Source organism: Tauraco erythrolophus, chromosome 5 (assembly GCF_009769465.1).
Source record: "Tauraco erythrolophus isolate bTauEry1 chromosome 5, bTauEry1.pri, whole genome shotgun sequence".
Taxonomy (NCBI): Eukaryota; Metazoa; Chordata; class Aves; order Musophagiformes; family Musophagidae; genus Tauraco; species Tauraco erythrolophus.
This window is the reverse complement of record NC_141469.1, coordinates 30,124,481-30,139,382: the sequence shown is the minus strand read 5'-3', so window position 1 is coordinate 30,139,382 and position 14,902 is coordinate 30,124,481. Positions and strand designations below refer to the sequence as shown.

The 14,902-nt window shown below is 49.8% G+C and overlaps 1 protein-coding gene across 1 annotated transcript in view; it reads right to left on the bottom strand.

Annotated features, from left to right (window-relative positions):
- Nucleotides 1–2,929: 2,929 nt before the first annotated feature.
- Nucleotides 2,930–14,902, bottom strand: part of ASPNAT (aspartate N-acetyltransferase) — a 29,108-nt gene continuing 17,135 nt past the window's right edge. Inside the window, exon 3 of the mRNA XM_086612281.1 lies at nt 2,930–3,297. Coding sequence (XP_086468407.1) covers nt 2,930–3,297 — 368 coding nt within the window. The remainder of the gene's footprint in view (nt 3,298–14,902) is intronic.

Below are 14,902 nucleotides of genomic sequence, written 5' to 3'. Positions count from 1 at the left end.
TTGGCAGCCAGTCCTTTCCTTCAGAAACGAGCTGTCCTGGCTGCGAGTAACCAGCTGGATTTTTTCCAAAGAGCCCGGTCACAAAGCAACTGGCAGAAACGTTAAGGGAAGAAATTTGCTTGGCAGCTACCAGCCAAGTGGCAACGGCTCAACACTTATCAGAGCATCTCCAGCAGCCAGCATACCCAAGAAATGCAGATGGCACCCCAAAGGTGCACCTTTCCAAAGCACCTCTTTCCCAGGCAACTCAACAGGTATTAACGATCCAATACCATAATATCATCAGTTAAGGTTTACATGTTTTTGAAGAAAATACTGGTAACCTGATGGTACTTCTGTGTCTGTGGGATCTGGTGGGATTTATTCCAGGTTTGGCTTTTCTGACAGGATGTGGAGTTTTATTACAAAGGCACAGGTATCAAATAAAACCAGCAACATTCTTTTAATTAAACATCCCAATAAAAAAATTAATGCTCAATTTAGGCTTTACATATTCCTCCCTTATTAAGAGACTAGTTTGGTATTTTTTTCCCTCTGGAAAGGTTTTAGTGCAGTAATTATATAGCAACAGAAAAATAAACTAAAAAAGGCACAAACTGTTTTGTGTTTTTTTTTTTTCTTTGAACTTTTGCTAACACTTTATATTTGTCTATTTTACTTCGGTTAATAAATCACTGAACGCAGCAAGAAAATATTCTGCCAATTTCTGTACACTATACAAAAACCCCTACCAACAGTACATTATTTCAGCTTCAGGAGAAATGTACAGCATAGAAAGACTTTTAAAAATATAGTGCCCCATACAGAAATTTTGTTAACTAAACTCACGGTTTCTTGCTACAGCACCCTTCACCATCCTCATTTCCCCCCGTTATTGCTGGGACATGCACTGGGACTCTGTCCCCCCGGCTCCTCACAGGATGGACCGAGCCTGAGCCCAGCACCAAGGGCATTGCCACAGCTCTGCCAAACGGCTCCTCCATCCCTGGCATCGGTGCCGCATCCATGGCCCCGGTGGGGACAGGGTGAACTCCCTCCTCTTCGATCTCATTCAGCATCGCCAGCCACGTCTCAGTGCCAGGAAAGCTTTTGGCTGGAGAGGGAAGGGCAGCTCTGGGTACAAGTGGGATGCAGGCAGCATCCCACATGTGGGTCCGTGCTGCTGGATCCCCAGCCGCCCCATGGCTCCTCTCCATGCACCCTACACCACCTCCCTGCTGGGGCTCTCCCGCTGATGCTTCCATTGTGTTTGCAAGTGCAAGTGTGGTTAACACACACTCTATCCTTTCATCAAGTTTATCATGATAGGTGTTGTGTTTGTTTCCCGCCCCACTCCCCCCACTCCCACGCATAATACTTCATAAAATAGTAACTTTTTTCCCCCAGGAACTAAATTAAAGGTGTTTTCCCTTTAAATGTATTAGCAGAGCTGAACCCCTCCACCCACCCCAAATTAAGTGCAGCCAGAAATGGTTTTCTTTATACTTCTTATACCACGTTTTAAACATTAAAACCTACTGATCCTTTTTTTTTTCCCCAAGACGTGATTTCATGCAGAGTTGTTATTTGTTTAAATAAGTTATAAAAGTTGATATCTCAGGCTAGAAGAAGCTGTAGTCTTGGTTATTCTTTAGTTGGCAGGCACTGTACATACATACTGGGTACAGACACATGCCGAATCTGCTTTGCATTGCTTTTTGCATTGTACAATTCACAAATCTGACATCGTTAAAGCAGTTAATTACCTTTGATGGAAGGCTGCAGTGAGGCCATCTACATTTATCAAACAAGCAGCTGGTTAAGATAAGTATGGTTGTGTGTCCCTCCCCACCCCGGCGCTCCCCAAAATGCCATTATTGGTCACACGTTGCTTCTCTGAAGTGGTTAGACTTGGTGCGCACATTAATGTGCAAATGTGTTGCCATAGGAACTGCAGCCTCCATTACGCCTCAATGACACCATTCAGCAAAAGCCAAAACTAAAAATAATAACAACAACAACAGGGAAAAAAAACCCTTAAAAATAAAATAAAAACAAACAAACAAAACCCCAGAAAGGCAGCAAAGAGGAAGTCACATGCGGAGCCTGGCCCGGGACTGCAGGTTACGCGTGGCTACAGAACAGCGCGGGAGATATTTAGGTTTGATCTTAACTTCACACTATGGTACAACGGGGCTCAGAGTTCAGGCGGTCCGAGTCTGTGCTGGCGTAGGAAGGAGAGGGGGGGGGAAGGGAGCGGAGTCGTGGTTACCGGATGCACCCAGGGTCTCTCAGACATTTGGCAGAACGAGGCACATCCGAAAGAAAGTGCAACACCAGTGCCACGGTGGCAGTGCGATGTGTTGGAGTGCGTGCACGCGCTTTCCTCTTCATGCATCGTAGCAAGCGGATTGGGGCGGGGGGGGGGTTGCCCCCCCCCACCTTTTCTTTGAAAACGATTAACCAGTAAATAACGGTAAGACGAATGCATATTCTACTTACTGGTGCATGAAATACTGAAAACTGCATTCAAGTAATATTTCTGCACTATTATGAATGCATCACTATGTTATCTTACACTTGGAAAAGGAGAGGACTATGTACACCAGAGCAGCGGTACTACTTTGCAGTTAGAAGTTCCTGTGCTTTACGGAGGTACCTGGGAAGGAGAGGCCGCCGCTCCACACTACTCCGCTCGGCTTCGCCGGCTTGCAGGACTCCCAGCGCCACCACCCACAGCGTGCGAGGAAGGAGCGCTGCTCGGCCGGACCGTCGAGCTGCACAGAGCAAACCAAAAGATGACATGAGGGAACAAAAACTCAACCCAAAATCGGCAAATTAACAGTGACGAGAAATACAAGGGCCATTTATTTTTGAAGGGGGAGAAGGAAGAAAAAAAATAAAAAAGGAAAATAATTTTTTTTTTTCGGTTGGTTGGGTGGGGTTTTTTTTATTCTTCCCGCAGCTGCAGGCGGTAGCGGTGGTAGCGGAGCTGGAAAAACATTCTCTCCAGTAAAGAGCGTGTCATCCCTGGCAGGGCGTAATGTTCGACGACACCCACGTGCTTGAACCCCAAGGACTCGTAGAGCTTGTGGGCTGCCATCTTCACGGCCGTGGTGCCCAGCACGACGGAGGAGTAGTTGTTGAGCATGGCAAACTCCAGCACTTTGCGGCCCAGGGCCTTGGCGATCCCTTTGCCACGGTAGTTGGAGTCGACGGACATGCGGCGCAGCTCCACCGTGTTGTCCTCCTCGTTGCCCCGTGCCGCCACGATCCCCACCACGTTGCCATCCAGGACGGCGACCCAGAAACAGGAGCCTGCGGGAGATAAAGCGGCACATGTCGCTGCCGGCCACCTCAGACAGGCAAAATGGGGAAGGCATCTGCTTACGAACGCGCAGATGGGAGCTGGGCTTGGGGTCAGAAATCACCTGTCACACATGGAGACTAAGGATCCTCATAAAGAAGGACCAAATTTTCTTTTCCTTTGACACAGTGAAGGGAATATTGTTTTCCAGAGGAAAACACATGGGAAAGTTGCTATGAACCAAAAAGTGACATTCCTAGGGACCAAGCGTTAGAAAGTGCACTTGGCTGCCATCGCTGACGGGTAACAATCCCCAGCTCACGGTGGCACACGATGGGTAACTTCTGACCTGCACGCAGTCACACTACTGTCCTACCACTAACTTCACTGCAGCGAGTCTTGCATCCCTCCCAGCGCAGCACAACCCATCTTCATCTGCTTGCTGCATCCCACCAGGAGACCCGGCAGCAGCACAGGCAGCCCCTTGTTTGCTTTGCTGCCAAACTCCTCCTCTACTAGAGGCCAACCTTTCCAGAGGCTCTTGTCTCCAGGTGAACAGCTCACCTGCGGTGCAGGCACTGCACGGCTGGGCTCATCAGCTGAGAGACACTGACGTGCTCTGGGCAGACCTGTGGTCTCCAAAGCGAGCAGGACCAGCCTTCTGCAGGCAGGGAGCCCATGGAGGAGAAGCACAGGATGGTGCACAAAGCATCCTTGGTGATCGGGAAGGGCAGGATCTCATCCAGATGCCAGTGAGGGGAGGGAAAGGTTGAGCCCCTGTCCCTGGTGCTTTGGGGAGAGGCAGGGAGCCAGCTCAGAGCAGGACGGGAATGGGAGTCCCTGTACCAGGGCACAGCACGTAGGGCTGGGACACAAGGAGGTGGCAGAGCCTTCCTAGGTCTGCAAAACCTGTGCCTACCCTGGGCCAGACACCCAGACATGGTCCCAACGCCCAGACATGGTCCCAATCTCTTGTTGGGACTCGTAGGGACACTGCTTTTTGGGTGCAATGCACGAACTGCCCTGATGGCTGAGGGCTCCCAGGGAAGCAGGCATGATGCCACTCAGCCTTGGGCACCCAGGCACTTGTGTGGCCTGTTTTCCCTCCTCAAATCTTAGCAACTTCCCACCACTGCAAACAGCGTGCAAAGGAGCACGGAAAACACTCTGGAAGAGAGATGCCATGGGCAAGGCAATCCACTGCAGAGAAACTGCAGCAAATCCCCAGGAGCAGAGGAAGATGGTCCCCCTTCCCCAGGGACACTTTGCCCTCAGGCAGCCACACGCACAGCCTCACCAGCGGGACAGGGCTGGCTGCTGCACCCCGTGGGAGCCGGAGAGCCATGAGCCCTGCTCCGCGCGCGCAGGAACAGCACAGGCACCTGAGCTCCCCACAGCACCCTCCTGCCACCTCCTTCTCCAGATCATGACCTCCTCTGGGCACATCTGGAGACGTGAGCACAGCTACCTCTGGTACACTTCAGGGGCTCAGCGCACAACTCGCCTAAGACAGTTTCAAATGGAAAACCCAAACTGGGCAGCAAGATGAGAAACCAGGTGGATGAAAGCCAGCAAAGGGCGAGCAGGGAAAAACGCCATATACACCCCCCAGAAAGAGGATCTCCTGTGCACAGCCCAGATCAGGCTCACTCACCCCCTTTCACATCCTCGCAGTCTGGGGTGCTCGAGGCCAGAGCCACCTTGCTTTGGAGCTGCTGCTCCTCTTCTGCTGACATGAGCCAGGTGAGAGCACCCCATCAGCTAGAAACATGGTGCTCAAGCAGCTTGGGCCAAAATCACGCAGAGCTTTGGCCAGCAAAACCAGTCCATCCTTAATTGTGACCGGCACTGGTCAGAGCTGGCACGGCTGCTCTGGGAATGAGGATGCGCTTTAATGTACAGGCTGTGCTTTTGGGGGTGCAGGGGGTCAGCACCACCATTCCGCAACACGGCTGAAGGCTTGGTAGGGCAGATGCTGCCAAAGAGGCCAAAGCAAAACCCATCTCATCAAAGCCCAGCAGCCTGAAGGGCACTCAGCCAGGCTTGGGGAGAGCACCCCGGGGTCCCAAGTGCTCCGACCACTGCCCCAGTTACAAAGCTCAAATAAAACTGGACCTTGCTGGAGAGAGGTACCAATATCAACCCATCCCACTGCTCGTACTGGCCAAGAAACATTAAAGTTGATGGGAGTCCCTGTACCAGGGCACAGCACGTAGGGCTGGGACACAAGGAGGTGGCAGAGCCTTCCTAGGTCTGCAAAACCTGTGCCTACCCTGGGCCAGACATAACTCTGTATGTATGTAACTGGAGTATTACAGAACCACTTGGCCTCATCACCAAGGAGACTTAAAAAAAATAAAATTTCAAGTAACCAATCACTCAGGTCTTAAGTAAAGATCACAGAAAATCCTGGTGAACAAAAAGCGTCTTCAATTGAACTGAGAAGACTGATGCTGTCAGCACCAGGCAACTGCGACCTTAGCTTGGATATTGCTTAATTAACACTCAAGAAGACACTAATCAGTTACGGCAGCTAACGAGGGCACTGACAGGCCTCTCGTCAAGAAGGAAAGCGTCAACTTTCAGTGGTCAGGAGGAACATGGCTTCATCCAGAGGAAGAGGATCCCAACACAGGAGAAACTCCTGGCACACCATGACCGACTGCAGGTGGTGTCTTTCTTCTTCCCCAGTGCGAAGCAGAAGGAAATTTGACTTGGGCAGCAGCTCCGTCTTTATCATCAACTGTGCCAACTGTACCAACCCAAACACATGGCACATCTCTGTAAGGACAGGTGTTAACCAGCCTGGGTGGGTGCTGGGGGTCCACAGCACTGCCCCCTCCCACAAAATGCGGAGAGAAAAGAATAAGGCAACTCAGAGTCCTTCGTTACCAGAGAGCACAGCACAAGGCAACAGGAGGTGCCTCCCCACCTGCTGCCTGCGGGACAAATGCACCTTGTGACCTGGCAAAGCCATCGGGAAGAGATGGCTGAGGTCTCCCATTATTCCCTGCAGCACAGCCCAGCCGCGGAGGAAAAGGTGGGAACAAACAGAGCACGAGGAACCAGCCCAGGTTCAACCCTGCACATCGGGCTCGTCCCCACCTTTGTAGCGACGCGCAGCTCCAGTGACGCTTGCTGTTGTTCCCACTGCAAGCAAGTCGTTACGCTGTCGCTATCAAGGTCAACAGCTAATTTTTAAAACACCGGGACCCATCTTGACCCATTTATCACGAGCAGTTAAAACACCTCTCTTCTGCTGCTGCGTTGACAGCGTGGCTTGTTCCCCTGCACTTGCCTGGATCCCAAAACGTCATTTATTCAGACATGACCCCAGATGAAGACCTACAAGCACCGAAACCTCCGCATACAAATGCCAGGGCTGCCGGAGCTCACCGCTCTCTGCTCCGCAGCCGAGTCTTTAAACTGCTTGGCACGTGGCAGCTCTACCCGACGCACCTCCAGCCCATCCATCGCACCTCTGGCCGCACAGTGGGCACACCGTGAAACGGGAGCTATGGTGGTCCTCGCCCCCTACATGCACAGTCACCAATTTCTGCTCCCATGGCATAGCCCAAAAAGGGGGTTCACAATTTCCCCCGTGCTCAGGGAGCAGAAGCGGGATGCTCCCTGAGGGACATGCAGTGTCGTCCCCAGCACCCACCTGGTCCTGAGGCAGCCCCAAAAAGTGCCATGAAGCGGCCGGCAACTGCCGAGCTGCATCTGGTGGCACAGCCACCATGTCCCTGTGGATCAGCCTTGCACGTAGCAACTCCTCCCAGAGCTATCAGAGATACCAACCTAGGCTTCTCTTGGCCGGAGGTTACACAGTTGCTCCCCCCCCGCTTCCCGCTTTTATTCCCAATTTTCCTTTCTCAGCAAGCATCTCTCTCCTGTGGGTGCCAAGCCAGAGAGGCTGCCAAAGCTCAACCAGCACTTCCCACCTTTGTAAGACCACGTTTCCAGTATTTCTAGGTCTCCTGCCTGTTTAAAACCAAAATCTGGATGTGCTCACCATGGCAGAGTCCACAAGGCCCTTCACACACCCAGTCCTCCCCGACCACCCTCAAGGACGGAGGCCGTACCCCCACACCCGTCCATCCTGGTGGGGACCAGCCTGCTTGTATGACCAGCGGCATGACAGCAAACCCGTGCTCCTTGTTAGTTTTTACTTACAACTTTAAAGCTTAATTATAACGATTTTGAGTTCAACATGAAAAGAAATAGTATCTGGCACATCTCCCAGTGTGTGCTGTGCACGCAAAGCTTATAATTAGCAGCAGACAGGACACATCTGCTCAAACAACGCGAGCTGTATTCAGCTCTCGTTTACACCAGCAATCCCCAAGACTTCTACTGCTGCCCGCCCTGGGTCTGTGCCTGCCCTGAGGGTCACCAGTGGCCAGATCCTTCAGTCTGCTAAAGACATCTCAAGTTTCCAAAGGTGGCTACAAGCCCAGGAGCAGCTTTCATCCGTTGGGTTGTCAAATCTCTCCTCCAAGGAGCTGCATCCCGTTTGGATGGGAATTTGCTACCAAAACCTGTTCTGGGGTCCCACCACAAAAGTGGGTCAGGCTGCTGACCTCGGGCTGAGAACTTCCTTTCTCTGGCCAAACTCTCCAGTTTCAGAGCAGGAAATCTGAAGGTCTTTGGTTTGCTTTTACCTAAGCTCCCCACGTTTTTGGCAATCCTGGCCATCTGCACCTCCTCACTGAACCTGCTCTTCCAGCAGTGCTTACTCTGGAGCAGGATGGAAGCATCCTGAGAAAACCACCCCACACTGCCACCCCGGGGAGGGTCTCTTTCCCATCCTTTCTGGGCCAAAGAGAGTCTGTCTTGGTTTTGCACTTTTTCATACCTAGGAGGAAACAAAATTAACTTCACCTGCCAGTAACGAGCAACGGCCTTGCTGCTCACAGTGCTATTAAAATAGCAGGAACTGATGTTTTACTCTCTCACACGCTACCTGAAAATAATGACTGCTGCAAAGATAGACACAAACCCTGATGGCTACAACTCTCCCTGCCCTTCAGATACTCATCTCGCAGCAGCGGCAGTCTCTGCCTTCACTCTCATCTGCCTCCATCTTCTGGGTCCTCCTGTCACTCATCGCTACGGACATCCAAAGCCCTTTCAAGCTCGCTCTGCCCTAAGCAACTCTCTTGGTTTTTGACCCTGCAAGAAAAGTCACTCCAAGGTCTGTTCTTCATGGACATCTTGTATTTGACTCCAGCTGTCCTGTGAACACCACTCTGGAGTATCAGAGGTGCCTACTGGAGGCACTAGCTGTTTCCAGCCAAACACCAAGCCTCTCTGCAGCACTGTCCCTGCCTCCTGATCTGACCCAGCCCCTTCAGGCTGCCAACAGGCAAAGGTGAAGAGAAGCAGCCATTGGAAAGCCCACCACCACCTTGCTTAGCTCTCTCCACTTCCCCAGCCCACTGCCTCACCATACAGAGCCTCGACTTCAGGAACTCACAGGTGAAAGCCATAATAAAGGAAGACATTTTTTATGATGAGACACTGGAACAGGTTTCCCAGAGAACCTGTGGGGGTCTCATCTATGGAAGTGTTCAAGGTTGGGTTGGACGGAGCTTTGAGGAACCTGATCTATCGAAAGATGTTCCTGCCCATGGCAGGGGTTTGGACTAGATGATCTTTAAAGGTCTCTTCCAACCCAAACCATTCTATGAAAACAAAAACTTGGGATGCACAGATCCATGAAAAAGGCACAAAATAGCTGTGACATACGTAATGAGAAAGGTGATTTTGGGTTGTTCATGCTTCACAGATTTGGTAAATTACTCTGGTTCCTTCAGCACCTCAACAGCAGTCAGCCTGGGAGCCCAGGTCAGCAGTGGATGGATTTTGAGACAAGAAAGTTGAGCTCCAGAAGGTAACACCTTTCCCTGGAAAGACCCACCCAAGGCACCTCCATGCCTTATCATGCCACGAGAATTCCACTGTGCTTAAATCCATGAGTCACAGGACAAAACTCAAGAGGATAGTTGTACATGAGGCCGGTTGCTTTGCTTGCAAGTGGGAGCGTGGAGGAGAGATGTCATGGTGGGATAAACAAGACCTACAAGATGCACTGTAAGACAATGTGAAGCCAGAGCTCTACTAGCTCTTGTCTCCTTGAAATTAAATACCTGGCTTAGCAAGACACAAGTGGTTCCATCTTATCTTTCTGTCTTTGTCCATGGATTGTCTGTGTGTCAGGCAACATCTTTTCATACTCCGGGTAACAAGCTAGACCAACTTATAAGCGAGTAACTCAAACCACGTTAGCCGTCTACCAACCCAGACTTCACCACTGCAAAGCCTCCTGGCTCCTACAAGACCATCATTTAAGATACGTTTTGCTTACTGGACACAGAAAGAGCTGCTTTAATAGCGAAATTACTAAAAGAAACACACAGAATAACCCAGCAGGACTGGATGCGGTTTCTCAGCTCATGGCGCCCAGGGCCTGCAAGCACACACGATAGCAGTGTCTTTCTGCTCAAAACGTAAGGATGATTCCCAGCTTTTGAGGACCAAAAGAGAGTGGTGTTCTCATCTATCTACCCCTCTCTCACAGCACAGGCTACTCTCAAGACTCCATGCACCACTGCTGGCCCCATGCCCTGAGGACTTCCCCAGAGTGGTGGTACCGTGCTGGTGGCTCATCCTCCACCCAAAGCACCCACCATTCCTGCCTAAGGAGGACATGCCACGTGGTCCCTGGGCTGTGCTCAGAAGCCTCCTCTCCCACTCTCCTCCACCGTCATGAGCTGCACAGCTCTCCCCCACGCAGCCGACAAGGATAGTGGGTGAAAATAAATTAATTTATTTTTGCTGCAAATTCTTCTACGCCCTTCAGTGAATAAAAGGCCAGTGGGTGGATGGGTGGAAAGACTGAAGCCAAAAGCAATAGCAGAGAGTATTGCTAGGAGAGAGGGTGGAAATGAGACATCAGCCTTCCCCACCAGCACGAGTCCTGCATGATTGACTATAGCAGATTCCCACAGCTATAGTTCCTTTAGCACTTGAAGACCACTATCCCAAAAACCAGAATTCTGTGGCTTCTGCAGCCACCACTGACTGCAGGTGCTAATTTTTCACGGGTGGGGTTGCATCCCTGAAGGAAGGGGTTTTCCTTGGAAGCTCATCACAGAGCAAGTAGGGAAACCTTGCCCAGAGACAGGCCAGTCCTTTCCCTCTTTCTTTAAGGGTGGCACTGCTATCTCCAGCAGTTGAGCTCTATTAGCTCTTTCAAGGTTATTCATGGAACATAATTCCCTCGCCACTGTGGGAAAAGGAAGCTGATATCAAGAGAAACTCTGGCCAGGTCAGGTCTGAGCTCTGCGAGGGGATGGAGGGAGGCTGCCCACAGGCTCTGTGTGTGTCTTCAGGGCTTTGCTGGAAGAAGCAGCACCCTGCAGAGGGCAAACCTCCCTCTCCAGCCTACGTTCTTGTCCAGGCTGCTAGGAAGGGGCAAAAGGAGAAAACAAACAAATGATCAAAAAAATTCCTAAAATCAGCCCTGTGCTTCCCATAGGACAGGACCTGCAGCTGCCTGTGTCCCTTGCTCTTAACATAGCTACATAAAAGCTTGCCAAAACCAACAGGCTTGCTAATCCTAGAGATCCGAATGCCCCCAAACTCCTCCCTGCGACCCGCCGACATACTGCGGCACAGCCCGGTGCGATATCACCACACAGAAATACCAAGGCAGAGGAAAGGCAACACTGTCGCATCGTGAAACTTTAAATATTTTCCCTTGGAGTCTTTTGTTCAGCATCCAGTTCCATCTTTTGGTATGATTTTGTCCAGGGCAGCAGCCCCTTCTGCCACGCAGGGGTGGCACAGAGGGAACCAGAGGTTGTCCTGCACTGGACACGCTGCTGAGCAATTTTTGCTTATTTATAGATAATAGAGTAAAAAACCCCAAAGTTCAGCATCTTGCCTCTCCTCCTGCCAGTGATATTTATACACGTGGCTTGAAGCGCAACAGGCCACGCGCAGCAGCAACCGGACAGAGCCCCCAGCCCAAAGCTGGCTGTGCTCTGGGCGTGTATTGCTGATGCTGTTTTGAGTCTCTGCCCTTTTATCCTGTCTGGGTTTTGAAGAGGGAGCAGAGGAGCTCAGCACTAGAGGCAACTCCCCCTCCTCCTTCCTCTCCATCCTCGGTGAAACACGGAGCAGACCAGCCACATCCCATCAGTGTCAAAGGAGAAAGGATGCTCTTCTGGGGAGCGCATGGCTGCCGCGGGGCGTGTGAATGATGCTGGCGGGAGGAATTTGGGGCACAGACGCAGCACATCAGTTGCACAGGTGGGGTGCAGGGACTAACCAAGGACAACCAACCTGCTATAGACTGAACTGCTCAGCCAGCGGGTCAGGGAGGGATTTATTTCTGTGTTTAAGATGCACACGATATCTCCTTATCTCTATCTTTCCCATGTCTTGAGTTTCGCTCCCTTCCACCTTTCTAGTTCCCCCTGGCTTCAAGCAGGGCTGCACAACAGCTCCCACAACTGCTGCTAATAACTCCACACTTTACTTCAGTTAAAAGACATTCCTGGAGGGATCCTCTGAAATAACGGCATTTCAGAGTAGTTTATGGCCATGGAAACCACACAAGACGTGAGAGGCCCTGACTCCGACACTCCTGACACCCATGAGTATCGCTCTACACCAGAGAAGGCCCAGGTGTGGGGGAGCAAAACACGTCAGGGACACACAAGAATTATTCATGCGTGAAATTAGAAATGCTGTGGGACCCCTTCCTTCCCATAAATAACTCCACATAACCTACCACCGCAGGATTCATTGCCCCATTATAAATAACTCCCTGCTGGAAGAGCACAGGGCAGCACATCTATTTGCTGAAGGTGGGTGACACTCCTTGATTCATGGGGCATCTGGGCAGCAGGTGATGAGATCACCTACGCAGCATGAAAAGAGATGGATGATTCAGTCCTGAGCAACCAGCTCAGCTTCTTTTTCTTCCTTGCTACCTTTCACCTTTGTTTTTGTTGCTACCGAGGCCCGAAGCTACTTGCTACCATCTCCAAGCTCAAGCAAAGCCTCCAGAGCTGCGACCAGCAGGGGACCAGTGGGATGACAGTGACATCCAGCATCTGACCTGCAACACAGCCACAGTGTGCTTCCACACATGCGCTACCAGAAACACCGTGACCACGACTGACAACAGCAAAGGGTCTCAAATCGCCCCAGAAGACAGGAATTCAGTCTGCAGCTGATCAACCCAAGCATAAGTGAGACCCAGGAGTTGATGGGGTTTTCAACTGCACACAACAGCTGGCCTAAACATGTGTGCAAACCCAAAACCATATTTGGATTCAGACCAGTATATGCCATAACATGTCACCACTGACACGGAGCAGCAGCACACGCTGTACAGGTGCTGGTCACAGCAGGAGGTTTTGCTGCAGCCCAGATTTACCTTCCCCTGGGGATGGAAAGGGTGGTGGGGTTGCAATTTAAAATAACAGTCAGAGAAGTGACTTTCATCAGTCCCTAACTCCATGCTTCCTGATGGAGCTGGTCCATACTCAAAAGCACCCCACTCTATCACAGGTATTCTGTTTTAGGATGTCAAAGCCCCTGGAAAACCCCCAAGATGTGGACATCTAGCTATAGTTTACTTTCACTCTAATATTTTGACGGGAGAAGAGAATAACACATTCTGCAGCAAATAGACTTCAGAAGTGGCCAGGTTTGGTCCTCTACAGCATCTCCTCCTGTCACTGCTGTGGATATACCCCAGCAGGCATTTCTAATTTTCTTAAAACCTTTGCTGTAAACCTCGTTCTGTTCCTCTGAAACACCTATGTGACAGCTCCTACCCATGCACTTGCCTCCTCTAAAGCTTCAGGAGAACTTAGCCTGACTGTCCAGATTAACGCAAGCTGTTAGTGGCCACACGCCACATCAGCACTTCATGGGTTGATCTTTCAAACAAGCTTCGATCCCGTGGGGCCCAGCATGTTGCCATGTGTGACAGCACCGGGGTAGCTCAGCAAAGCCCCGGGAAGCACTCAGCACATCTCAGGAGCAGGCTTTTGATGAGACAGCTAGAAATCCAGGCGACGTTGCAGACAGGGTAAAGACAGCCCTTCCAGCACATTTCAGAGCGTGCTATATTAAGAAGTGCAACAGCAGGACTTCAAAATCTTGTATCCGGCTCTTTTTCCTGGCCGTGATGCACCCTCAAAAGCAAAGACTGTAATAAAGCCAACGTATAACAACTGTTCAAGAGAAAGCTGCAGAAGCAGTTATGGGGGATTAGAAGTATCCTGGTGATCAGAACACATTTAGCCTGGTCCATCACTCTGCTCTCCGCTATTGAAAAGAAGGACACACTACAAAGAAAAAAAGAGACAAAACCACCAATGTAGTGATTGGGGTCTACCTGCTGGGTCATCAAGAGAAAGCACAGTTTGAGAAACCAGGCATTGTCTGTGGTTTTTGCATGTGAGCAATTGTTATCGATAAGCAAAGAATTAAATAGCTTAAAGGAGCGGATAAAGACTAGAATACGTGATTTTGGCCCAGCATTGTCCTCAGGGCTGACTGGATGGAGAGTCCCAGCTCAATGGAGCTGGATCAGCAAAAACGGACTGGTCTGCACAAATGGATAAAGCCAGAAAAAAGTATTTAAAGTACTTTTAGAGTAGATGTTCCCTATACATCCAAAATCCACACTAAGCCCATCAATTGCAGCGTCAGACCTTAAGTAAATCAATGCTTTAGAATTTAGACTGATTTTTAGTTAAGAGTTAAAAGGAAAAAAGAAATCAAACCCTTCTGGCCAGCTTTGCTAGCCTGCATCCTCACATAAAAAGCTCAAAAGCCTGACACGACAATTAGTTTCTCATTAGTTAAATTAGTTTACAAGATAAAATGCGTTGCTGGTTGTGTTTTAAGCCAGCTCCTTAAAAGGATATTGTTAAGGCTTGGTCTCCGTTTTCTACACCAATCTTTCACTATATGGCTTTATTGCTTTCAGAAAGGTACTGAACTTACATGACAGCACTTCCCACTTCCAAATACTAAAAAAAAAAAAAAAACAACAACAAAAAAACACACAAAAAAAGGAAAATCTACAATTATTGGATGTTCTAGAATTCATTACTTGCTAGCTGGACTTTTACTTCATATGCATTACTGTAAAAAGGCACTGAGCAGTAATCACCAAATGACTTCAGTTTAGCTTAGCAGTTGGCCTAGCCATAAATCATGCGAGGAAAATGGATAGAATCGATCTTATTTTCACCATCTATCATTACTCGTCTGGTCTAAATTTAGTTCAACAGAAGTGACTGTATCTACACAGGTAATGCAACAAATGCTGCACAGCAAAGAAAAACTAATGTTATATTTACTTAAGGTTAAATCATAAATGTAATTCTGAGCCCTACAAGGACTTCTATGGAGTTTTATGCTGCTTTAACCGAGGTCAACAACCTTTAAGGTGAGTCACCCTCTGGGAGAGCCCCTCTTCTGCAAATGACCACAGGAAAAGTCTACACAGCTCACTGCAAACAACTACTTTTATACAGGAACAAGGTAGGCAAGATGAATTGCACCCAAGACGTAGGTTTG